At 46.2% G+C, this 27,310-nt stretch overlaps 1 protein-coding gene and 1 long non-coding RNA gene across 3 annotated transcripts in view; one reads left to right on the top strand and one right to left on the bottom strand.

Moving 5' to 3' along the window:
- Positions 1-27,310, top strand: part of LAPTM5 (lysosomal protein transmembrane 5) — a 186,186-nt gene that overhangs the window by 140,659 nt on the left and 18,217 nt on the right. For both annotated transcript variants that reach the window (XM_069756797.1, XM_069756798.1), the window contains one exon: positions 14,133-14,222. In XM_069756797.1, the coding sequence (XP_069612898.1) occupies positions 14,133-14,222 (90 nt within the window). The remainder of the gene's footprint in view (positions 1-14,132; positions 14,223-27,310) is intronic.
- On the bottom strand, positions 251-27,150 carry LOC138669925 (uncharacterized). The gene is made up of 3 exons (XR_011319270.1): positions 26,944-27,150; positions 22,264-22,325; positions 251-1,021 (listed from the first exon to the last, which is right to left on the bottom strand). It is a non-coding gene; the product is annotated as an uncharacterized lncRNA (long non-coding RNA).

Raw genomic sequence — 27,310 nt, 5'->3', positions numbered from 1 at the left:
ATCAAACCTACATACTAAAGATGACCTGCTAAAAGTTGTTATCACATTTTACTGTCTTTATAAGTATAACAGCAGCGCTAGAATGTAGTCTTTATGTTGTTTTTTATCTATTTTGAAACACTACTGCTTTTGACAGAACAAACTTGACATTTCAGTCTGTCTTAAAATATTGTGCACAGGGCAACAAGCTCAGAGTACAAAACCAGCACTAAAACTACATATAAATTATGCAAAAGGATTCAATGAAGAAAGTAATGCAATAAAAGGAACAAATAATGTCATGTCAAATGCATACAGGTTGCTGGGGAGAGGATGTATGCCTACAAAAAAGTGCTGAATGATTGCCCACTGTCCTTAAAATCTGATGATACCTATGGTGCTAATTACAATCAGTTCCTTCTATAAAATCTTACAATGGCTTTAAAATATAAAACATTAAGTAGCAATGAAGAAAGTGTTTAAGTAGGAAAGATGGATATGCTTCTTAGACCAGCTAATTTTCCTTACTGCTCAGTTCACAGATCTGGGGGTATGACCTAGAATAATGGCCCAACAGACGGAACTTGCTAACATTTCACCTGAGAAGAGCTGACAAGTGTCCATTCAGTTTTTTTTATATAAGACAGTAAAGGCATAACAATCATTTCCAAACCATGAAATCTTTGAGATCTCTTAGAGCAACAATTAGAAAAAAAATATAATGTGACTCATTAGAAACACATATATAAGACACTTTATAAGCGTGCCCCGAGGAACACTCCGGTATAAAACATCAGAAAATATAAAAATAAGTATTTTGCTTATAAAAAAGAAAATACTGGAGAGATATCAAATGCAGACATTTTAACATTAAAAACAAACACATACAACAAAAATCTGGTACAGTACAAAAATTGGCCACCAGCTACAAAAACTTTCTCCTGCAAGTAGTTAACTGAAAGTTTTTTTTCAATTGAAAACACAGATATGGCATCCACCGAGTGTTGTCCTGTCGCGTCTTCTTTATATTATTGCCAAGAAGCTGCAAAACAATGAAAATAATAAAATCATTATTTACCAAAAAAATAGAGTAAGTCAAAACCACATTACAAATAAACATTCATTACAAATAAAGAAGCAGGGCACGTCCGAGGGTGAGTATATACCTAATAAGAATATAATCACCCTCGGACGCGCCCTGCTTCTTTCCGACAGCCTTCCTTCCTAAGAATCAGCCCTTCCAGGACCTTCGGTGACGTCAGCGGTGACGTCGCGGCTTGTGATTGGTCGCGTGAGCGGTCACATGGGCGGCCGCGCGGCCAATCACAAGCCGCGACGTCACCGCAAGGTCCTGGAAGGCTGATTCTAAGGAAGGAAGGTTCCCGATTAGTACCAGGGCGCGTCAGAGGGTAAGTATTGCGATATTTTTTATTTTAATTCTTTATTTTACACTAAAATATGGATCGCAGGGCCTGAAGGAGAGTTTCCGCTCCTTCAGACCCTGGGAACCATGGAAACCCAATGCATTGCATTGGGTTTCAGGTTTCGGCCGACCCCGACCCCGACTTTTTTATAGGATCGGCCGATTTCACTCGACCCGACTTTTGAAAAAGTCGGGTTTCGTGAAACCCGACCCGATCCTATAAAAGTAAAGGTCGCTCAACCCTACCAAGGAGCCCTTATATTATGTCATTTTAAAATAATTTACCTGTCTGTTAAAAAAAGGCACATGCTGAGTAAGAAATAGCAAAATGTAAACTCCAAGACTCCAAGACTTCTCCCATGCTGCACCAATCCTCTGGAATGCTCTACCCCAAGATATTAGGACCATCCACAATTTGCATAGTTTTAGGCGCTCGCTCAAAACACATTTGTTCAGAGTGGCCTACCACGGTCACTAATTAAACTCATTTTATGTTTGTGTGTGTGTAGCCCATTCACTATCTCCATCTATCCCCCACCCTCTGAAAATGGCTGGACCATCATTGTAAATACATCATTGTAAATACACACCTGTACTTTGTGTCTCCCCCACCTCATTGTAGATTGTAAGCTCTCACGAGCAGGGTCGTCTTATTGTGTTTTAATTATTGTATTGTTAACGCTGTTACTTATGTCTGTTGTGTTTGATACTGTTAAACTGTAAAGCGCTGCGGAATATGTTGGCGCTATATAAATAAAGATTATTATAATTATTATTATTAAATACAGGAAAAGGCCTAAACGGCTAGGTGAATTATAGATAATGAGCCCGTCCATTCTATTGACTTGTGATTGCTGATTAAATAACTGTTGATGTTGCTTTTTATAATGAAGGACAGCATTAATGGCAAAATATTTACTTTGCCACATAAGAAAATCAGTGTGTTCTGCACAGAGAGGTTTCTGTTCCAAAAAGCAAATTTATTGGGTCAAATAAACTACCTACATTTAATTGGATGAGAATGTTGTTTACGGATAAATCAGAAAAACTCTTCCATTTCTGTTGCTCTCAACAGAGAATCTTGTGATGTCTTTGTTACATTCTACTTGGAGTTCATAACTAGGATTAGGATTTGCTGAATTAATCTTGTTTTTAAGTTATTACAAAATTATAACATGACCGCGTATCGCTGGGTCTTCTCCGTAAGCAATCTTCCGCCCCCACTACCCTGCCCCTAAAAAAATCAGCTTGCCAACTATTGAAATTAAAATGAAACACATTAATTTCTTTGGATAAATTGGCCACAGCGGCCATTTTATTAAACAAACAATTACATGAATAACAACATGTATACCATTGCATATGTAAAACCTTGAGGGGAGGGTTCTTGGAGCTAAAAAATCTGGCTCACAATAGGCAGAAAGCCACCACAAAAATTTAAAACCAAAACACTTTTTTACCCTCAGCCGTAACCACTAGCTCGAGGGCACCATGTAACCCGTTTCGGGCAAACAAACCCCAAAGGTCCCGAGGTAAACGCCCCGTCCAGAGCCCGTAAACAAAAGCCAGATCAACCCCATAAAACATCATCATCAACTCCAAGAACCCCACCCCCCGCCACACACGAACAACACTGACCACCTCAGGCTCGTGAGTGCCCCACCACCGCCATAGCTCTTTCGGCTCCTTCCTGTAAACCGAGCGCCCATAAATCCATACCTATGTCATTGAGATGCACTCCATCATCCCTCCAAAAATTGCCAATCCCAGACTCCAATTCAAAATGTCTTACGGCAATACTCCCGTTCCGAGACACAAAACTTGCCACCGCCCTATTCAGCTTCACCCTGGCCCTATTAATCCCTTTTTGAGAACGTGCATCCCGCCACTTCCGCCGTGGTACAATGTCTGACCAAACCATCAATACACCAGGAAAAGATACCAATAATCTCAGAAAATCGAAACGGATATCCCGAATCAATTCCCTCACTGGTTTTGCTCCTAAATCGTTTCCTCCGAGATGAACCACCACGATGTCCGGAGGTCGATCCAAACGAGCGGCGCGAGAAAATTCCGACAACAACCTACACCACAACATACCCCGAAAACCCAACCAACTAATGACCATGGCATCCCTACCAAAACCTAATTGCCTACCATTCGGCCTAGCATCAGCCCAGAGAGCACCCCAGTAAACGAATGAATGTCCAACAATCCAAGCCAAGAGGGGGGTTTGACCTGTAAAACATAACAACAATTAACACCACGCCATAACTTGCCCCAGTACCCTTGACTCAATGCCGAACATAAGACAGATAACGATTCGAACTCCATCTGCCTATTCGCTTAATCACCTCCGCCCCCAAGCCCAAACCATCAGCTTCGGACGCAGCCCCAATTCTAAACGAGTGCGACCCAAAACTATCTAGGTTAACACCCAGCAACCCCAAACCTTTTTTTAATATGGCCATAAATTGAAAACGCGACAAAAAATCACCCTTTTGGTATCTTAACAAAGGGCCTGACTGTTGTGAATTCTGTTGTCGAACTCCCTCCTGTGGTCGTGAATGGTACTTCGGCGAGCTCTGTCTATGGGCTCCCTCTGGTGGCTATGAGTGAAGCTGCTGCTTCTGAGGTTCCTTACACAGGTGACGTGGTTTATCCTTTGGCTGGCTGCTCTATTTGACTTCACTCAGATCGTTACTCCATGCCAGCTGTCAATGTGTTTGCATTGGTTCGGTTCGCTCCTGGATCTCTCTGGTGGCCTGCCTTCTCCTGCAGAGGCTAAGTTCCTGATAGTCATTATTTGTTCACTGTTTTCTTGTCCAGCTGGTTATCATGATTTTGTCTTGCTAGCTGGAGGCTCTGGGATGCAGAGTGGCCCCTCCGCACCGTGAGTCAGTGCGGAGGTCCTTTTTGCACACTCTGCGTGGTCTTTTGTAGGTTTTTGTGCTGATCGCAAGGTTGCCTTTCATATCCTCTGTCTGTTTAGTAAGTCTGGCCTCCCTTTGCTGAAACCTGTTTCATTTCTGCGTTTGTGACTTTCATCTTTATTCACAGTCAATATATGTGGGGGGCTTCCTTTACCTTTGGGGAATTTCTCTGAGGCAAGGTAGGCTTAATTTTCTATCTCTAGGGCTAGATAGTTCTTAGGCTGTGACGAGGCGCCTAGGTCTGGTCAGGAGCGCTCCACGGCTATTTCTAGTGTGTGTGATAGGATTAGGGCTTGCGGTCAGCAGAGCTCCCACATCCCAGAGCTCGTCCTGTATGAGGATTAACTATCAGGTCATTCCGGGTGCTCCTAACCACCAGGTCATAACAGTACAGCTGGCCCAAAGTATTAATGCATCTCAATAGAGGGATAAGAGAACTTCTGAGACCATTTTTTTTTCTTTGCACTGTGTTTTGTCTTTCTTTTCCCCTAGACCTTTGGGTGGTTCAGGACACAAGTGTAGATATGGACATTCAAGGTCTGTCCTCTTGTGTGGATCATCTCACCTCATCTCATCTCAAAACATTCAAGATTTTGTGGTTCAGAATCCTATGTTACAGCCTAGAATTCCTATTCCTGACTTATTTTCTGGGGATAGACCTAGGTTCTTGAATTTCAAAAATAATTGTAAACTGTTTCTAGCTTTGAAACCCCGCTCCTCTGGTGACCCCGTTCAACAGGTAAAAATCATTTTTTCTTTGTTGCGTGGTGACCCTCAAGACTGGGCATTTTCCCTTGCGCCAGGAGATCCTGCATTGCGTGATGTTGATGCGTTTTTTCTGGCGCTTGGATTGCTTTATGATGAACCAAATTCAGTGGATCAGGCAGAGAAAATCTTGCTGGCTTTGTGTCAGGGTCAGGATGAAGCGGAGGTGTACTGTCAGAAGTTTAGAAAGTGGTCTGTGCTTACTCAGTGGAATGAATGTGCCCTGGCGGCAATTTTCAGAAAGGGTCTTTCTGAAGCCCTTAAGGATGTCATGGTGGGATTTCCCACGCCTGCTGGTCTGAATGAGTCTGTCTTTGGCCATTCAGATCGATCGGCGCATGCGTGAGTGCAAAGCTGTGCACCATCTGGCGGTATTCTGAGCATAGGCCTGAGCCTATGCAGTGTGATAGGACTTTGACCAGAGCTGAATGGCAAGAACACAGACGTCGGAATGGGCTGTGTTTTTACTGTGGTGAATCCACTCATACTATCTCCGATTGTCCTAAGCGCACTAAGCGGTTCGCTAGGTCTGCTACCATACAGTCTAAATTTCTTTTGTCCGTTACTCTGATTTGCTCTCTGTCGTCCTATTCTGTAATGGCATTTGTGGATTCAGGCGCTGCCCTGAATTTGATGGACTTGGAGTTTGTCAGGCGCTGTGGTTTTTTCTTGGAGCCCTTGCAGTATCCTATTCCATTGAGAGGAATTGATGCTACGCCTTTGGCCAAGAATAAGCCTCAGTACTGGACTCAATTGACCATGAACATGGCTCCTGCACATCAGGAGGATATTCGCTTTTTGGTGTTGCATAATCTGCATGATGTGGTCGTTTTGGGGTTGCCATGGCTACAGGTCCATAATCCAGTGTTGGATTGGAAATCTATGTCTGTGTCCAGCTGGGGTTGTCAGGGGGTACATGGTGATGTTCCATTGCTGTCAATTTTGCCTTCCACTCCTTCTGAAGTCCCTGAGTTTTTGTCAGATTACCGGGATGTATTTGAAGAGCCCAAATCTGGTGCCCTTCCTCCTCATAGGGATTGCGACTGTGCTATAAATTTGATTCCTGGTAGTAAGTTTCCTAAGGGCCATCTGTTTAATTTATCTGTGCCAGAGCACGCCGCTATGCGGAGCTATATAAAGGAATCCTTGGAGAAGGGTCATATTCGTCCGTCGTCGTCACCATTGGGAGCAGGGTTCTTTTTTGTGGCCAAGAAGGATGGTTCTTTGAGACCTTGTATTGATTACCGCCTTCTTAATAAGATCACAGTCAAATTTCAGTATTCTTTGCTGCTGCTGTCTGATTTATTTGCTCGGATTAAGGGGGCTATTTGGTTCACCAAGATAGATCTTCGTGGTGCGTATAATCTTGTGCGAATTAAACAGGGTGATGAATGGAAAACGGCATTTAATACGCCCGAGGGCCATTTTGAGTACCTGGTTATGCCATTCGGGCTTTCTAATGCTCCATCTGTGTTTCAGTCCTTTATGCATGACATCTTCTGAGAGTACCTGGATAGATTCATGATTGTATATTTGGATGACATTTTGGTCTTTTCGGATGATTGGGAGTCTCATGTAAAGCAGGTCAGAATGGTGTTCCAGGTCCTTCGTGCGAATTCCTTGTTTGTGAAGGGGTCAAAGTGTCTCTTTGGAGTTCAGAAGGTTTCATTTTTGGGTTTCATTTTTTCCCCTTCTACTATCGAGATGGACCCTGTTAAAGTTCAGGCCATTTACGATTGGACTCAGCTGACATCTGTGAAGAGCTTGCAGAAGTTCCTGGGCTTTGCTAATTTTTATCGTCGCTTCATCGCTAATTTTTCCAGTATTGCTAAACCGTTGACTAATTTGACCAAGAAAGGTGCTGATGTGGTCAATTGGTCCTCTACGGCTGTAGAGGCTTTTCAGGAGTTGAAGCGTCGTTTTGCTTCTGCCCCTGTGTTGTGCCAGCCAGATGTTTCGCTCCCTTTTCAGGTTGAGGTTGATGCTTCTGAAATTGGAGCAGGGTCTGTTTTGTCACAAAGAAGTTCTGATGGCTCGGTGATGAAACCCTGTGCCTTCTTTTCTAGAAAATTCTCGCCTGCTGAGCGCAATTATGATGTGGGCAATCGGGAGTTGTTGGCCATGAAGTGGGCATTCGAGGAGTGGCGACATTGGCTTGAAGGAGCTAAACATCGCGTGGTGGTCTTGACGGATCACAAGAATTTGACTTATCTCGAATCTGCCAAACGGTTGAATCCTAGACAGGCTCGATGGTCGCTCTTTTTCTCCCGTTTTGATTTTGTGGTTTCATACCTTCCGGGATCAAAGAATGTGAAGGCTGACGCCCTGTCAAGGAGTTTTGTGCCTGACTCTCCGGGTGTTCCGGAGCCGGCGGGTATTCTTAAAGAAGGGGTTAATTTTGTGTGCCATTTCCCCTGATTTGCAGCGTGTGCTTCAAAAGTTTCAGGCTGATAGACCTGACCGTTGTCCTACGGAGAAAATGTTTGTCCCTGATAGATGGACTAGTAGAGTTATCTCTGAGATTCATTGTTCAGTGTTGGCTGGTCATCCTGGAATCTTTGGTACCAGAGATTTGGTGGCTAGATCCTTTTGGTGGCCTTCTTTGTCACGGGATGTGCGTTCTTCTGTGCAGTCCTGTGGGACTTGTGCTCGGGCTAAGCCCTGCTGTTCTCGTGCCAGTGGGTTGCTTTTGCCCTTGCCAATTCCGAAGAGGCCCTGGACGCATATTTCCATGGATTTTATTTCTGATCTCCCTGTTTCTCAAAAGATGTCGGTCATTTGGGTGGTTTGTGATCGCTTCTCTAAGATGGTCCATTTGGTACCCTTATCTAAATTGCCTTCCTCCTCTGATTTGGTGCCATTGTTTTTCCAGCATGTGGTTCGTTTGCATGGCTTTCCAGAGAACATCGTCTCGGATAGAGGTTCCCAGTTTGTTTCGAGGTTTTGGCGGTCCTTTTGCGCTAAGATGGGCATTGATTTGTCTTTTTCTTTGGCTTTCCATCCTCAGACTAATAGCCAAACCGAACGAACTAATCAGACTTTGGAGACATATCTGAGATGCTTTGTTTCTGCTGATCAGGATGATTGGGTGTCCTTCTTGCCTTTGGCTGAGTTCGCCCTTAATAATCGGGCCAGCTCGGCTACTTTAGTTTCTCCTTTTTTTGGTAATTCTGGTTTCCATCCTCGTTTCTCTTCAGGGTAGGTTGAGCCTTCGGACTGTCCTGGTGTGGATGCGGTGGTGGACAGGTTGCAGCAGATTTGGACTCATGTGGTGGACAATTTGACATTGTCCCAGGAGAAGGCTCAATGTTTCGCTAACCGCCGGCGTTGTGTTGGTCCCCGACTTTGTGTTGGGGATTTGGTTTGGTTGTCATCTCGTCACGTTCCTATGAAGGTTTCCTCTCCTAAGTTTAAGCCTCGTTTCATTGGGCCATATAAGATTTCTGAAGTTCTTAATCCTGTGTCATTTCGTTTGGACCTTCCAGCTTCTTTTGCCATCCATAATGTGTTCCATAGGTCGTTGTTGCGGAGATCCGTGGCGCCTATGGTTCCCTCCGTTGATCCCCCTGCCCCGGTGTTGGTCGAGGGGGAGTTGGAGTATGTGGTGGAGAAGATTTTGGATTCTCGTGTTTTGAGACGGAAACTCCAGTACCTGGTCAAGTGGAAGGGTTATGGTCAGGAAGATAATTCCTGGTTTTTTGCCTCTGATGTTCATGCTGCCGATCTTGTTCGTGCCTTTCATTTGGCTCATCCTGATCGGCCTGGGGGCTCTGAGGGTTCGGTGACCCCTCCTCAAGGGGGGGGGTACTGTTGTGAATTCTTTTGTCGAACTCCCTCCTGTGGTCGTGAATGGTACTTCGGCGAGCTCTGTCTATGGGCTCCCTCTGGTGGCTATGAGTGAAACTGCTGCTTCCGAGGTTCCTTACACAGGTGACGTGGTTTATCCTTTGGCTGGCTGCTCTATTTGACTTCTCTCAGATCGTTACTCCATGCCAGCTGTCAATGTGTTTGCATTGGTTCGGTTCGCTCCTGGATCTCTCTGGTGGCCTGCCTTCTCCTGCAGAGGCTAAGTTCCTGATAGTCATTATTTGTTCACTGTTTTCTTGTCCAGCTGGTTATCATGATTTTGTCTTGCTAGCTGGAGGCTCTGGGATGCAGAGTGGCCCCTCCGCACCGTGAGTCGGTGCGGAGGTCCTTTTTGCACACTCTGCGTGGTCTTTTGTAGGTTTTTGTGCTGATCGCAAGGTTGCCTTTCCTATCCTCTGTCTGTTTAGTAAGTCTGGCCTCCCTTTGCTGAAACCTGTTTCATTTCTGCGTTTGTGACTTTCATCTTTACTCACAGTCAATATATGTGGGGGCTTCCTTTACCTTTGGGGAATTTCTCTGAGGCAAGGTAGGCTTAATTTTCTATCTCTAGGGCTAGATAGTTCTTAGGCTGTGACGAGGCGCCTAGGTCTGGTCAGGAGCGCTCCATGGCTATTTCTAGTGTGTGTGATAGGATTAGGGCTTGCGGTCAGCAGAGCTCCCACATCCCAGAGCTCGTCCTGTATGAGGTTTAACTATCAGGTCATTACGGGTGCTCCTAACCACCAGGTCATAACACCTGACCTCACCGGCCACAGACTCCAGTATGCTTCCAAACAATGTTGCGGGCACATCCCGCTACCGCCAACTCTTCCCAACACTACCCACTCTCCTCTACCCAGCTGATCAGTCTTTGAACGCCTGCGCCAGAAAACAATCGACATCTTCCGCTAAAAGACCACCAGCCTTGTCTTTGTTCGGGGAAACCAACTCCCCCAAGCGCAAAGCCCCAAAAAATGCTAACGAAAAGGCCAACTGAAAAAGTACCACCTCGAACTGAGAACAACAAATGTTCCCCAAGGCCTCACCCAACCGCTCCAACATCCCAAAGGAAATGGGCCTACGCTTATCAAAAGTCACATTGCCTTTCCGAAAACCCTTCAATGCCCGCCTTATCACAAAATCCCTTGTCACATCATCCGACCCTTGCAGCTGAAAACCGAAAGCCAAACCCGCAATAAATTTGTTTAACCTCGACACAGACCATCCCCATTCAGACACCTTACCTATCAACGACAATAACGCCAGTGTCCTATCGCTGTCAGACTCGAACAAGCCGCATTGGACCAACCAACTTTCCCACATACCCCATGCCGCTTCATAATCTGACCATGTCTGGCTCGACACCAAGGCTTGGATCAACCGACCTCCTCGTCCACAACAATCTACCACAAATGCAAAGGACATCCTGCTCCTGTAGCCTCCGAATCTAGTGCCAACTCCCGGAATCGTTCCCACTGCGAACGAGACAAAGCATCGGCTTTAGAGTTTTGAACACCTGGCACATGTACAGCCAAAATCCATGCATTCAATTCAAGGCACTTCAACACCAATTCCCTGACCAACCTGATCACCGGGGGAAGGAAGAAGATAGGCTGTTAATCACCGACACCACGATCAAGTTATCACAATGACAACATACACGGCGGTCCCTAAAAATGTCACCCCAAATAAACACCGACACCACAATTGGGAACAACTCCAAAAACGCCAAATTCTTGGTAAGCCCATTTTTTTGCCACTCTTCCGGCCACACCCTGACACTTCAATTACCTCCATAATAGGCACCATAACCAACTCCTCCCGCTGCGTCCGTGTAGATCTCGCAATCAAAGGCATTCAAATCCTCCTGCTGAATCAACGCCCTGCCGTTATAATTTTCCAAGAAACGTTGCCAAACGAGCAAATCCTCCTTATGTTCTCTACTCAAACGGATAAAATGATGAGCCGCCCGAACTCCCGCCATAGCTCTGGACAATCTACGGCAACAAAATCCTGCCCACACGCATAATACGGCACACAATATTCAGGCGACCCAGCAACGACTGCAACTCCTTCAATGTCGTTTTTCGCAATTATCCAATTCTGACCACCTCCTGCTTAAGCAACAACAACTTGTCGTCTGGCAACCTACACTCCATTTTTCCCGAATCAATAAGAATCCAGAGAAAACTTCAAACCGTGCAGGGGCCCTTTGTTTTTTCCTGCGCCAAGGGTACACCGAAATGCCCAGCCACCCATTCCATGGTAGATAGTAAATTTCCACATACAGCAGAGTCCGGTGGACCTACAAACAAAACATCATCCAAGTAATGAATGACCGAAGGAACAACAGAAAAGTCTCTAACAACCCATTCAAGAAAAGTACTGAAAGTCTCTAACAACGAACAAGAAATCGAACAGCCCATAGGCAAACACCTTTCCAAATAAAACCCCCCATCCCAACAGCAACCCAATAAAAGAATACTCTCCGGGTGCACTGGCAGCAGCCTAAAAGCTGACTCAATATCTTGTCTTTGGCAGCAAAGCCCCTGCCCCGTACCTACGCACCCACTGCACCGCCGCGTCAAATGACGTGTAAACAACGGAGCACAATTCTTCCGCGATGCCATCATTCACAGAGCATCCCTTGGGATATGACAGATACTGAATTAAATGAAACTTATTTGGCTCCTTCTTGGGTACCACTCCCAACGGGGAAACAATCACCCCCTCCATGGGCAACGAACTAAACGGCCCCACCTTCAACCACAATCCAATGTCCTTTTGATCCCATTTAATCTCGGGCCTAACCTCCTTCCGCTGCCTAAACTGCTCATCGTAGCACAGCCAAGCCTGGCCCCCATACGTACGATGTGCTTCCCCAATAGCATCGAAGTAACAAAAAAGACCCGAGCAATTTTCTGGGAATTTTTCTCCTATAACACTTGCCATAATAGCAAGAGCCTGCTGGCAGTTTACAAACGTCTGAGGAATCGGGCGCCAACGTTTCTTTTCCTCCTCTTCCTTTTTGCTATCATCTTTCTTTCCTTTGTCCAAGTTAAATTTTTCCAAAGGAAGGAGGGAGAAAATCTCCACGTATTCATCTTTCCAAATTTTCTCCTTCACCTCTTTCTTTAAATGGGCCCCAAGAAAACCCTCAAAACACACGTAAACCTCCCCTTTCGCCCTATCGTCTAATTTCACCGCATCACCCTTCCTTGCTTCAGTTTGAACCAACACCCCAGCCGCTGGAACCGGTGCAGCGCCACCAGACCTCGCTATCTCGCCAGCCCCCCACTCCGTAACCAGAATCTGTCAACCAAGCCCTCCGAGGGTGAAGCCCCAACGCTATCCACCACCCCACCATCTAGTCTCCTCCGCCAAAAGCTCTCTAACGCCAGGAGATCCTGAGCTACCATCCCCCACCTGCTCCGCTTACCCGGCACCTGAAAAAGACTAGACATATACTCACGAGGCTGCACGGGTGCTGTGTCCCCACCAGCCGTGCCTCCTGAATCCCACTGCTCTCCATCATCTCTATGATCGCTCCCAGATCTGGAGTTGTTGCTTCCACTTTGCTGCCCCAGGCCCACGCCCCTGGCCTCCACGTCACCAAGCGGGACCAAGGCTGGTGAGACATCCCGGTCCCTTGACCTCCTGCTAGATCGAGACCTGGAAATTCCCGGAAGTCCTCTGCACCCTTCAGCCGGACTGGCCACGCTAGCCGCCGCTCCCGCAGCCTGATCGCGTCCCGAGCCCTGCTGAAATGCTGCATTCAGCCTGCCCATCACCCTGCTCTGCCGTCCGGTTCCAGAGCCAGGTACACCCGGGGACCGTGATCCCGGTGTGCCCCTGCTGCACGCCCTGCCTCCGCATTCCTTGTTGCTGCTGTCCCCACTGGGTGCCTCCCATGCACCGTCGCCTCGCCGCTGACTGCGCTGCTCCCCGGCGGGTCCTGGGTCCACTCGTGGGTGCCGCAGCCCCTTCGCACCCGGGACTAGGCCTCACTTCCGGTGCGGCCCTCACTTCCGGTGCGGCCCTAACGACTGGCCGTGCCTGTGCTGTCCTCGCCGCGCACCACCGACTCACGCCGGCAGAGCTGCCAGGTGGATTCCTGCCAGAGGGGGGAGCAGGCGGAGTTGCTGCGCCACGTCCCTCAGCCCCCGCAGGGTCCCCGGAGGGGCACCGCGGCCTGCGTCTGACGCGCGGTGCCATGTCGGGGGACAACCTTTCAGGCGGCCTCGTCCTCCTAGTCCTGCTGCCCCGGCTCCCGCTGTCTCCGAGCAGCCTGGTGAGCTGCTCCTCCAGCCATCCGTCCCTCCTGGACCGTGCCTCTCTCCTCAGCTGCACGATCAGGCTGTCCACTGTGGCCATGGTAAGTCCTGCTACGGATAGTAGGTCTTCTCACTTCCTCTGGCACTGCAGTAATGATGTCTTCCTGCACATTTTCTAGCCCCCGCCTCTTTGTCCTAACAAAACTCTTCCCCCCTTCGCGGCGGCCATTTTCCTGCAGCCGAGATGCGAACTCGGCTTCAGGAAAATGGCCGTCGAGATCGCCATCTGCGCACTTGCAGCATCCCGCGGCCATTTTCCTGAAGCCTCGGGAAGCCGAGAAGAACCATCTGTGCACGCGCGGCCTCACAAAGATGGCCACGCCCACCGATAAACGGCTGAATAGCGCAGATTGCGCTATTTTCCTTGAAGCTGCACAGTGGATTCGCCACTTGGACATGCGCACACCACTACGCCACCAACGGAGATCTGGGGGAGAAACAGCGCTGTCACCACGCCCATATGACCTGACCAGTGTGAGTGACAGCCCAAAACGGCGACTTTACAAAGGTATTTCGGCAGCATAGGTGGGGAATAAAGGCTCCAAAATACACTAATGTAAAGTCCAGCTCTGCCCCTATTTAACGCTATTTTTAGCTCTTCTTGAAAAAACGGGGTGACAGGTTCCCTTTAAATATATCTGAATACTGAAACTAGCATTCATAGTATAGTAGCTGCAATGTTAATATTGTGTCTCAATATCTCTAATGATTTACTATGAAAAGTCAAATCAATATGTGTGCTTCTATGTTCTTAACTAGGATATACTGTACATGACGTATATAATATGTAAAAATGTATTAATTCATCACATATATAAACTATGTACGAATAACTCAATGTTTCATCTATAGGCACTTATGATCTGGTGTGTCTGGAGAGTCTTCAAGTCTTCATCAAAGAATCACTCAAAAGACAAGCATATTCTGAAAGGAGTCTCAAAGGTAATGTCTACATAACAAGATTAGAAGGGTTTTCCATGTATAATTATTTCACGTTGTTGTGCTGGGAAAATAAAAACAAACCTATTTCTCACCTCCGATGTCTCAATAGAGGCCTCTCTTTTCACTGCACCCATCTTTGTTGACAGGTTATAGCAGTGACCTCACCTCACCAACATTAAGCAGATAACCGCTGCAGCCAATCACTGAGTTCAGCAGTGATTCTGAAGCAGTAACAGCTTTGTTTCTTACTGTGACCTAGAGAAAGCACGTTTAAGATACAACTGCACTCATACAGTTAAAAATATCACGCAGAAAAAGTTAGTGGATCTTTATAAAACTGGTAAAATTAGTCTTTAAATGAAATGCTCCCTCTACCCACTGGCAGACATCAAAATAGGTAGACCTCAGAGATCACGGTAAAGAAGTTGACATTTACATTATATCATCTTCAAGAACCTCCCAAGGTATATAAGTGCATATATGTGTAGTGTGTGATTGCACAGTACTGTATGTCTATCTATCTCAGATATTAGAGAGCAATATTGCACTTTGTTTAGTAATGGTAAACAATGTCACAAGTTTACCACGATAGAGAGGAGCCAGAAGATCGCAGCGTCTGATTTCTCCTACTCCTGCACTGATTAAAAGCACTTCAACTTCATATTAAACAGTGTAAGTTTCTTTTAGCAGTGCAGGGGTGAATATGCTCAGTTGAGAGCTTCTGGAAGCTTTCCTGCCTTAAGGCTCTCAGCTGTGCACTGTTAGCGACTGGTTAGCACTCGCTGCATTGTTGTCAATTGCTATTGGAGAAGGGGTTTGGTGGATTTATCTGTGACTGTTGCTAGGTTTTGATTGCGTAAGAATTCCCTTTCTTCTCCTACTTTGGTTTAACCCCATCCTCCACTCTCCAATGTTTACCATTGTTGTTTGTGTGTACAGTACAGACCAAAAGTTTGGACACACCTTCTCATTTAAAGATTTTTCTGTATTTTCATGACTATGAAAATTGTAAATTCATACTGAAGGCATCAAAACTATGAATAAACACATGTGGAATTATATACTTAACAAAAAGTGTGAAACAACTGAAAATATGTCTTATATTCTAGGTTCTTCAAAGTAGCCACCTTTTGCTTTGATGACTGCTTTGCACACTCTTGGCATTCTCTTGATGAGCTTCAAGAGGTAGTCACCGGAAATGGTTTTCACTTCACAGGTGTGCCCTGTCAGGTTTAATAAGTGGGATTTCTTGCATTATAAATGTGGTTGGGACCATCAGTTGTATTGTGCAGAAGTCTGGTGGATACACAGCTGATAGTCCTACTGAATAGAATGTTAGAATTTGTATTATGGCAAGAAAAAATCAGCTAACTAAAGAAAAACGAGTGGCCATCATTACTTTAAGAAATGAAGGTCAGTCAATCCGAAAAATTGGGAAAACTTTGAAAGTGTCCCCATGTGCAGTGGCAAAAACCATCAAGCGCTACAAAGAAACTGGCTCACATGAGGACCACCCCAGGAAAGGAAGACCAAAAGTCACCTCTGCTTCTGAGAATAAGTTTATCCGAGTCACCAGCCTCAGAAATCGCAGATTAACAGCAGCTCAGATTAGAGACCAGATCAATGCCACACAGAGTTCTAGCAGCAGACACATCTCTACAACAACTGTTAAGAGGAGACTTTGTGCAGCAGGCCTTCATGAGAAAATAGCTGCTAGGAAACCACTGCTAAGGACAGGAAACAAGCAGAAGAGACTTGTTTGGGCCAAAGAACACAAGGAATGGACTTTAGACCAGTGAAAATCTGTTTGGTCTGATGAGTCCAAATTTGAGATCTTTGGTTCCAACGACCGTGTCTTTGTGCGATGCAGAAAAGGTGAAAGGATGGACTCTACATGCCTGGTTCCCATCGTGAAGCATGGAGGAGGTGTGATGGTGTGGGGGTGCTATGCTGGTGACACTGTTGGGGATTTATTCAAAGCTGAAGGCATACTGAACCAGCATGGCTACCACAGCATCTTGCAGTGGCATGGTATTCCATCCGGTTTGCGTTTAGTTGGACCATCATTTATTTTTCAACAGGACAATGACCCCAAACACACCTCCAGGCTGTGTAAGGACTATTTGACCAAGAAGAGTGATGGGGTGCTGCGCCAGATGACCTGGCCTCCACAGTCACCAGACCTGAACCCAATCGAGATGGTTTGGGGTGAGCTGGACCGCGGAGTGAAGGCAAAAGGGCCAACAAGTGCTAAGCATCTCTGGGAACTCCTTCAAGATTGTTGGAAGACCATTCCCGATGACTACCTCTTAAAGCTCATCAAGAGAATGCCAAGAGTGTGCAAAGCAGTCATCAAATCAAAAGGTGGCTACTTTGAAGAAGCTAGAATATAAGACATATTTTCAGTTGTTTCACATTTTTTTGTTAAGTATATAATTCCACATGTGTTAATTCATAGTTTTGATGCCTTCAGTGTAAATTTACAATTTTCATAGTCATGAAAATGCAGAAAAATCTTTAAATGAGAAGGTGTGTCCAAACTTTTGGTCTGTACTGTATATTTGTATGATTGGTATTTTCCTTTATCCCTGTTCGTATTACCTTGTTAGTCTGGTTGGGGTACTACAGTATACTATTACTCCCCTCTTCCCTGTGTGGGGGAAGGGTACAGACTGAGGGCGGATTCCAGATCTAAGCAAGTTACATGACCCCCGGCATCACCATCAGAAGTAATCTTGGGAACAGGGTGAGCTACTGCACCTCAAGTGTTAGGGAAAAGGAAAGAGCCCCTGGTCCTGGGACACCCGACAAGAGTCATGACAAATACTTTCCTCAAAATTGAAATTACAACTCTAAGAAGGAAATGTCGTGGTATTATGGAAATCATGGGATCTATTGACATTTCATGCGATGCAAAAAAACAGAAAGTAGGAAGGCACTAGGGCGGCTGAGCAGCTTGCGTTTTCTCTTTAGCACACTGGATTCATACAGGACGTTAGCGGCACAATAAGACTGAACTGGCAACTACTGGGTGGTGCTCAACCGTAAGATTTATACTGTTATCAATCCACAGGTAGAAAAAATGAAAGTGGCACTCACCCAAATGTTGCTAAATAGTGATGTCCTTTATTCAGAAAACAGAAGGACAAACATGAGGAAGAGAGGCCGCTGGTAGCAGTTAGGGTGCGGGAAGGAGGTGAGGGACGACGGCCGTTTCGCGCCTGCGCGCTTCAACGGGTCCAGGACCCGTTGAAGCGCGCAGGCGCGAAACGGCCGTCGTCCCTCACCTCCTTCCCGCACCCTAACTGCTACCAGCGGCCTCTCTTCCTCATGTTTGTCCTTCTGTTTTCTGAATAAAGGACATCACTATTTAGCAACATTTGGGTGAGTGCCACTTTCATTTTTTCTACCTGTGGATGGATCTATTGACATGTTAATGATAAAAGAAAGAGAATTTAAAAAATGTATTTATTCACTATTAGTGTTGAGCATTCCGATACCGCAAGTATCGGGTATCGGCCGATACTTGCGGTATCGGAATTCCGATACCGAGTTCCGATACTTTTGTGGTATCGGGAATCGGTATCGGATCCATAGTGATGTGTAAAATAAAGAATTAAAATAAAAAATATTGATATATTCACCTCTCCGGCGGCCCCTGGACATCACCGCTGGTAACCGGCAGGCTTCTTTGTTTAAAATGAGCGTGTTTAGGACCTGAGAATGACGTCACGGCTTCTGATTGGTCGCGTGCCGCTCATGTGACCGCCACGCAACCAATCACAAGCCGCGACGTCATTCTCAGGCACTAAACTCCTCATTCTAGGAATTTAGGACCTGCGAATGACGTCGCGCCTTCTGATTGGTCGCGTGGCAGTCACATGAGCGGCACGCGACCAATCAGAAGCCGCGACGTCATTCTCAGGTCCTAAACGCGCTCAGAGTTTCCTCTCCTTCAGACCCTGGGAACCATCAGGATACCTTCCGATACTTGGTGTCCCATTGACTTGTATTGGTATCGGATATCGGTATCGCCGATATCCGATACTTTTCGGGTATCGGCCGATACTATCCGATACCGATACTTTCAAGTATCGGACGGTATCGCTCAACACTATTCACTATCAAGTATGAGCAACACCTGCAGAAATATCTGGACTTAAACACTTTGGCATGCTATTAATGAGGTTATTAAAGGGAATCTGTCACCAGGATTTTGCTACCCCACCTGCAGCCTGAAGTAGAAGCAGACACACTGATTCTAGTGAGCTATCACTTACTGGGTTACTTGCTGCACATTGATATAAATGCTGCAAAACTACCAGTTTTCTGATTGCTGAGCTCTGTATAACCCCTCCCACACCACTGATTGAAAGCTTTATGTGTACTTTTTGCATAGGCAAAAAGCTGCCAGTCAGTGATAGGGATGTGCTTGGACTACATGGCAGCAGGTTTGCTAGTCCTTTGTGATAATCTCCTGCTGGTAAAACAATGATTTTAGAAAAACTACATTACTGGTATCAGGGTCTCTATCTTTATATTATGCTACTTTCAGATTAGATAGCAAAAATCTGGCAACAGATTCAGTTTTAGGGTATGTGCACACGTCAGGATTTCTTGCAGAAATTTCCTGAAGAAAACCGGAAATTTTCTGCAAGAAATCCGCATTTTTTGTGTGTTTTTTTTCCTGTTTTTTTCGCTTTTTTTCAGCATTTTGCAAGCAAAATTAGCTTGCAGAATGCTAAAGTTTTCCAAGCGATCTGTAGCATCGCTTGGAAAACTGACTGACAGGTTGGTCACACTTGTCAAACATAGTGTTTGACAAGTGTGACCAACTTTTTACTATAGATGCTGCCTATGCAGCATCAATAGTAAAAGATAGAATGTTTAAAAATAATAAAAAAAATTAAAAAAAATGGTTATACTCACCTGCAGACAGCCGATCTCTTCAGCGGCGTCCATTCCTATAGATGGTGTGTGTGTGTGCAGGACCTTCGATGACGTCGCGGTCAATCACAAGACAGCGATGTCATCGCAGGTCCTTCACACAGAGCATCTATGGGAACGGAAGCGGCAGCGTGCACCGATGAGAGGCGGGAAGACTCCGGGGCCATCAGAGGGTAAGTATATCACTATTTTTTATTTTAATTCTTTTTTTTTTTACCAATTATATGGTGCCCAGTCCGTGGAGGAGAGTCTCCTCTCCTCCACCCTGGGTACCAACCGCACATAATCTGCTTACTTCCCGCATGGTGTGCACAGCCACATGTGGGAAGTACGCGGATCAATGCATTCCTAGGTGTGCGGAATCCCCGCAATTCCGCAAATTTAATGAACATGTTGCTTTTTTTTCCGCAATGCGATTTTTTTCGCGGAAAAAAATGCAACATTTGCACTAGAAATGCGGAATACACTGTAAATAATAGGAGTCATATGTAAGCTTTTTTTTCGTGTTTTTATCACGTTTTTATAGCGGAAAAACACGAAAAAAAACGCGAAAAATACTGAACGTGTGCACATGGCCTAATGGTTGTCTGATGAATGTTCTGCCACAATGAATGCACTAGGATATGCATGTCATCACGATAGATAGCTCCCTTTGAAATTTCCAAACAACGGTGTACCAAATGTGCTCAGTGAAAGACAGGTCCAGAAATGTTACAGGCTATGGCAACGTGTTTAGACCATGTACGCTGCTCCCAGTAGCACGAGCAACATACAGTCTGGCATTGTCATGTTAAGAAAAGGTTCCTGGGATACTTTGGAGTAGTGGCCGTATCACTGGTTTCACCAACAAATCAATTTAACACTGAACTGTGCACCTGTAATAAAGACTAGAGTGGCCCGGCTGCAATATATGATGCTAATACATACCATAATGCCAGGAGTTTGAAGTGAAGACCTTTTCATGGTGTTGACCATGTGATCTCCAGGCCATTTGTAAGAGCATCCATGACAAAGTCGGGACCATGTGTGAAATGCCATGAAGAGACATTTATGATGAAACATCACCCTGGTCCTACTACAAAGATTAGGGTGTTGGATGGACTAATGTATGGTTTCTAGACCCCTTTAAGCCTTCCTTCCAGGTACACTAACAGCTAAGCATTGCATTGATTTAGTGGTGGAACCAGAGGTCCTGCTATTTCTCTAAAGTGTCCCAGCAGTCATTTTTCAACACCAGAAGGCCCAGCCGCTTGTTTTTTGTGCTACTGTAAACAGCGTGAACACGCTAAACGTGCAATGCGCTACAATGACCTGCAGCATCTCCAGAATTGTCTCCCATTAGGCAAATCTGGGACGTCATTGGTCAGCAATTGCAAAGGGAGATGCCAACAATGTGTCTTAATGATTTGTGTGCTCAAGTGAGTTCAGTGGAGCGCCCCGTCAGGGCAAGGGGGATACTTGGTACTGGGTCCTGCGGTTCACAGCGGGATGTCACGGTGGCTGGCCCAGTCCATGGTCCTGGGATGTCCATATAAGAGGGAAAGGTCTCTTTAAAGGGATAAGGTTTATGTTCGTGACACCACCTGTGGTATTCAGTCAGGGTGACGAACGCTGCTTTAAGGGGTCCGCTGGGATGATGTGACGGCAGCTAGATGGTACACCTTCCCACAGTTGAAGTATATCCCCAGGGATTCCCAGTGTGTAGATGGTAGAATGGTGAGAGGTGCAGTGAAGAACGAGGACACAGGTTTGTAGTCTCTTTACCTTGTTTACTGTTGGCTTCAGCAGCCACAGTCCAGGGCACCAGATCACAAGGCAGGTAGAGTCCGGCCGGTTTGGAGGCAAGTCCAGAGTCCCCTTGACTAGGTGGAAATCAATAGCCTTCCCTTGCGCTGTAGTGGTGTAGTCCCTTACTGCATAAGCTTCAAATAAGGTCCTCACAGATGTTCTCTCTCTGTCCCCCATAGTCAGATAGGTCAAAACCAGTATGACTAGTGGCTTGAGGCAGTTTATAGGGACTCTAGCATGCCCCAGCCTCTGAGGGGTACCACCATGCCTCCTGGGTGTAGGTGTGGACAAGCAACGTGTAATTAGCTGTCCTGCCTGTCTCTGAAGTAAGGCGTAGAGGTCCTTACTACCTCGGTGTTCTAGCTACCGGCGTTCTGCACCTCAGAAGGAGGCAGCCTGCTCGGGGCTGGTCCCCTTCTGGTATCCTCTCCTGTGCTTTGCTTTCCTGCACGCTCACTGCAATGTATTCTGCTTTCTGAAAAGTCTCCTTCTGGGAGCTGCAGCTCTTAGGGCATGCACGGCTCCTCTGCTTCATTTCTCTCTGTCTCTCTGACAGGAACTGAACTCCTTTCCCTCCAGATCAGGATGTTCTTATAGGGGAGTTCACCTTAAACAGGCTTAGAGCTCCTCCTTCTGTTCTGGAGTGTGAACATGTTGCATGCATTGTGTTACCTGACAAAGAGTTCACCTTCATTGCCTCCAAACGTAACATCACTCTCCCCAGGAGGAAAGCAACATTACTGTGACGACCAGGACCCTGGGGCGCCACACTAGCATGACAAAGCATTCCTTAAGCAACCATTAATATCCTCATTAATTGCATATCAAGACTTGTGTGTATTTTTGCACGTGGCACTCATGCGCAATACTGAATAAATGTTTTGAAAATTTTGTTTCCTTTTTTCACAATTTGCATATAATTAACATTTGCATCAGTTGTGTGATTTCCATAATTTGTCTTTTTTAAATATCTCCCATAATTTTGTATCTATAGCGTGTGCAGATATTGTTGCCTCCATTACAGACAAATCATGTGTCTTGTGTCACTTGATTGTAGTCAAACATTATTTCTGTCCATTTGTTTTCTCTGTAAGTTAGCATGAGGCATGGGCCACATAGACAATCATAACATGTAATTGCAGAAACCAACAGCACACAGAATCTGACTACAGCCATGGCTTGATGTACAGGTCTCTTTATATTTGCATTTAGGTAGGGAACTGTTAAGCAAGTTTAGCAAATCAGAAGTAATGCAGCAGACATGACAATTGGGTATACGTGAATCCCCATGAGTTTCTCTACCCACCTTTTTTATTCCTCATTTACCCCTTCAACCTAACGGCCCGGCCACTTTATCTGAAATAAAAACTGACCACAATGGTTATTTGGATAAGTTGGCCACAGCAGCCGTTTTATTAACACATAATAACAGTTTATTTATTTTACATTAGCCACGGGGAGGGCGGTCCTCGAAGCCCCAAAATGTAATAAACTTGGCCTCCAGACCATAAAACTTGTCCTCCATAACCGTAAAAACTTGGCCTCCAGGTCGCGTCTTGCCTCTAGCCGCTACGCTCCAGCTCAGAGACACCCATAGACTCACCCGGCCAATTTCCTCCAAAATTACCCATCTATCCTAATTATCACCTCCATGTGATCTTTTGTTCCATTCCAAATTTGTTCACCCACGGGGGAGTCCAGGACCTTTGAGATCCCCCCCCTCCGATCCACCATTTCCATCACCACCAACCTCGAGGACCTCCCCCCCACGCCACCAGCATAAATGTTCTGATCCCTTAAACATTTATGTCACGCCATACCAAAATACCTTTCTCAATGCCCTCTTGAATCGCCAGACACCACAGATCAAGACCTATCGCATTTAAATGGACCCCATCTTTCCTCCAGTATTCCCCTTGCCCAGACTCTAGATCCTTATGCCGAACCACAAGTGCCCCATTTCTCACCATAAAATCTGAAATCGCTCTGTTTAACTTAATCCTCGCCTTGTTCACACCCTGAACAGATCTTGCCCCGCGCCAAACCTTCCTGGGCACAATGTCTGACCAAACCACTAACAAACGTGGAAACATAGACCAAAGCTGTAACATGTCAAACTTGATATCCCTGATTAGATCCCTACAGGGACGTTTGCCCAAGTCATTGCCCCCCAAATGAACCACCAACAAGTCTGGTACCCGATCCAATCGAACAAATCTGTGGAATTCTGACAGCAATTGCTTCCACATCATACCCCTTTTACCGATCCACCTCAGGGTTCCAAGCGATCGGGGCACTCCCAGTTGTCTCCCGTCTGAACGCACGTCGGCCCTCACTGCCGCCCAATAGACAAATGAATGACCCATGATCCAAATAAGTAATTGCCTCGGCTCTGAAAATAGAAAAGAAACATCAACACTGTATAACTGAAAAAGGAAAACCACGGTCAATTAGATCAATCCGTCACAACAAAGAATGGCGAATGTAAGAACGAAATCTTACTGATTCCCAACGACCGATCCTCTGAACCATTTCATCTCCCAAACCCCTCCTGGCAGTCTCCGTTGCCGCCCCAATCTGGAATGAATGTCCGCTAAAATTCTTCGCTGGAATGCCCCCTTTTTTCAAACAACGTCTAAATACAGTCAAAAACTGAAAACGGGAGAGGAATGACCCATCCTTATGCACTAACAATGGGCAGTCCCCCAAACCTGGCCCAGACAGGAATTCTCTCAAACATTTTACCGGGCAAACTGGTGAGCCGTTTACCTCAAAAAGAACCACTCGACAACCTTTTCCTGCAGTATCCGTTTTGGAAGAACGCAAAAATATCACTAGCCTGTCCCCAAACATGTCCACATCCTGCCTCAGTATACCACCTTTTTTATACCTGGAAGGACTAACCAATTCACCTAAACGAAAAGCACCGAAAAATGCTAGAGAAAATGCTAATCTAAACAAAATTACTTCCCCCATATCCGAACACAAAGCCTCCAACTGATTTTCCAGATTTAGTAAAACTTCATATGACACCGGACGCCTACCGTCTGACACCTTCCAACCTTTACGACAGCCTTTTACCACCTGCCGGACCAGAAACGATTTTGTCAAATCCTTCAACCCCCTAAGTTTAAAGCCAAAAGCCAAACCTGATAAAGAATTATTGATTTTTGACACTGACCATCCTGTCTCCCAGATATGACCGATAAATAAAATCAATTTGCTTTCGTCCTCTAAATCCACACCCATCTGATATTTCCACCGTACCCAAGAATCTCAGGCCCTCATATAGTGCGACCAAGTTCCAACTGACAGCGATCTGGCCAACAAGTCTCTCACTGCCCCAGCGGAAGATTCCATAGCTCCTCTGAACAAACCTTCCCTGTGGGTTCCACTTGAGGTGCCAACTCCCGAACACGATCCCACTGTGAAGAAGAAAGAGCTTCAAGAATGTTGTTATATTTCAAAACCCCAAGCTCTGCCGTGACCCACAAATTAAAATTCAAACCAACCCAAACCAGGTGCTGCAAAACTCGCAGAAGAGAGTGTTTTGATGATGACAACGAATTAATAGCCTCCATGGCCCCAACTGAGCCGCAACGAAAACATATTTTCTTGTCTCGAACATTGCCTCTCCATAGTGTCAAAGCTACCACGATAGGAAAAACTTTGCAGAGTGTAAGATCAGCTACCAAACCGTTATCTTTCCACGTTTTTGGCCACTCGGCCACTAACCATTCGTTCCAAAAGAACAAAGAAAAACCTGATTCGTCCGCCGAACCGACCAAGATGCCGAGAAACTCCGCCGACACCACCGGCGCAATCCAAAGTGACTTTCCATTGTATGATTCCAGAAAAAATTCCCAAACTTTCAAATCATCCTTCAGGTCCCTCCTAAGCCGTATGAAATGATTTGGCGCTCTAATCCCAACCGTGGCCAATGAAAGTCTACGACAAAAAACTCTTCCCATTGGCATGATCCAACATGCAAAGTTCAGTTTACCAAGCAACAACTGGACCTCGCGAAGTGTTACCTTCTTCAAGCTACCCACACGCTTCACCTCCAATCTCATGTTCACCAATTTGTCCTCTGGCAATCTACACTCCATTGCCACCGTGTCGATTTCAATACCCAGAAAACTCAAAGATGTAACAGGCCCAACCGTTTTTTTCGCTGCCAACGGAACGCCAAATCTTTTAGCCACCCCTTCCATCGAGTGAAGTAAAACCGAACAATCCGAAGAAAAAGCTGACCCGACAAACAGGAAATCATCCAAATAATGAACACAAGAACCGAGTCCTGTCACGTCCTTAACATTCTAGAAATGTACTAAATGCTTCGAAATAGGCGTATGACAGTGAACACCCCATCGGCAAACAACGATCCACAAAAAATCCCCCATCCCAAAAACAACCAAGCAAATGCATACTGTCCGGGTGAACTGGCAGCAGTCTAAACGCTGCCTCAATGTCCGTCTTTGCCAACATGGCCCCTTGTCCACATTTCCTAACCCACGACATTGCCGAATCAAAAGAAGTATATAACACAGAACACAATTGGGGGTCAATTCCATCGTTAACCGAAGAGCCCTTCGGAAATGAAAGGTGATGAATCAACCTGAACTTGTTAGGCTCCTTTTTTGGCACAACCCCCAATGGCGACACTCTCAGGTTATCGATATGGGCCGTGTCAAACAGGCCAGCCAAGGCCAGCTAAGGCCACTTCTTTTTGTAATTTTTCAGTGACCACTTCTGGGAATTCCCTGGCTGATTTCAAATTCTTGGTTGATAACCTCACCTCCATTTCGAAAAAAGGGATCTTGAATCCTTCCCGAAAACCATCACGCAACAATTTTGCAGCATCTTTGTCCGGGTATTTATTTAGAAAGTGCTCCATCTCTTCCAGCCGAACTGGTGTCACCCCTTTTTTCAAAACCCTCAGATCCCTTCTGTCTTCCTCCCTTGAAGCACTTCGACACCCTGTGATTACCTCCGCAGGCGGAACACTCGTGTTTAAATTTGCACTTAGTACCAAACCTGCATGCGCCGTCATTGTATAAGAAGCACAGTCCTTTCTGTACTGCCACCGAGTGCCCTGACTGCCCTGAACCCCTGGTGCCCCCAAGAAACGATTGTGAACCCGGACCCCCTTTACCAGGGGCCGTCACTCTCATCCAAAGAGCTATGTCTTTATGATCCCACCTAATGTTTGGACGAACTGCTTTCCTCTGGCGGAATTGCTCATCATATCTCAGCCAACCTTGTCCCCCGTATACTCTATATGCCTCCCCTATGATATCCATATAGCAGAATAGGGGCGAACAATTTTCTGGCGCTTTTTCCCCAATCACGCTAGCCAATATAGCGAAAGCCTGTAACCAATTATTGAATGTGCGGGGTATCAAACGAAAACGTCTCTTTTCATCGTCTTCCTTTTTAGACTCATCCCGTCTGACCCCCTATCTAAATTAAAACGTTCGAGTGGGAGAAGCGAGAATATTTCCACGTATTCCCCCTTCCAAATCCTATCCCTTACTTCCTGCTTTAAATGTGTTCCCAGCAGCCCCTCAAAACAGACATACACTTCACCTTTCGCAGCATCCCCTAAACGCACTGCCTCATCCTTATCTTTTCCCCCGTTATCAACTGCCGTGGATACCTGACCCGTTATCGCGTTGCCCGAAGCCGCCACATCCCCAGCCGCCGCAGTAACCCCCATTGCCTCGCTCTGGACCACAGGGCGTGACTCTAGACCCCTTCCTCCATCCCCCATACCCCTTCTATTACCCAACCAAACCGCCGAAGGAGATAACGTGCCCTGTGTACTCCCCGCCTCCCATAAACGCACTAAATCTTTAAGACTTTGTAATAAAACACCAGAGCCGCCACTAGCCCCCCCAACAGATAAATCTTCCCCCCCCCCCCCCCCCCGCGTTCACATTTGAGGCTAGTACAGGCAAGTAAAAGGAAGTGACATCTCGCTCACCTGGCTGCCTGGGTGCTGTGTTCCCAGCAGCCGCCAGTCTAGCGTCCTGACGCGATCTCTCTGGGCGCGTGCTTCTTCCATCTTCATGCTGTCCCATGGATGTTGATGTAGTGTGCAGCCGGCCCGAATCGACCGCTGCGTCCCCAGTGTCCATGAGTCCTACATATCCTGGTTCAAATCCGGCTGATGCTCTTCTTCTTCTAGATGAATGGCCTAATTCATGCTCCCCCCTCCTCTCCCCCTCCCCAGTGGCCGGAGATTCCCTCCCTCCTACTTCACAGCGATCCCCTCCAGGCCTGCGTTCAGCTTCGTCCCCCCTCTCCCTCCCAGCTGCAGCACAGGGACCTCGAGCTCTGCTCTCTGTAGC

The sequence above is a fragment of the Ranitomeya imitator genome, chromosome 3 (assembly GCF_032444005.1).
Source record: "Ranitomeya imitator isolate aRanImi1 chromosome 3, aRanImi1.pri, whole genome shotgun sequence".
NCBI lineage: Eukaryota > Metazoa > Chordata > Amphibia > Anura > Dendrobatidae > Ranitomeya > Ranitomeya imitator.
This window is presented reverse-complemented; position numbering and strand designations above follow the sequence as displayed.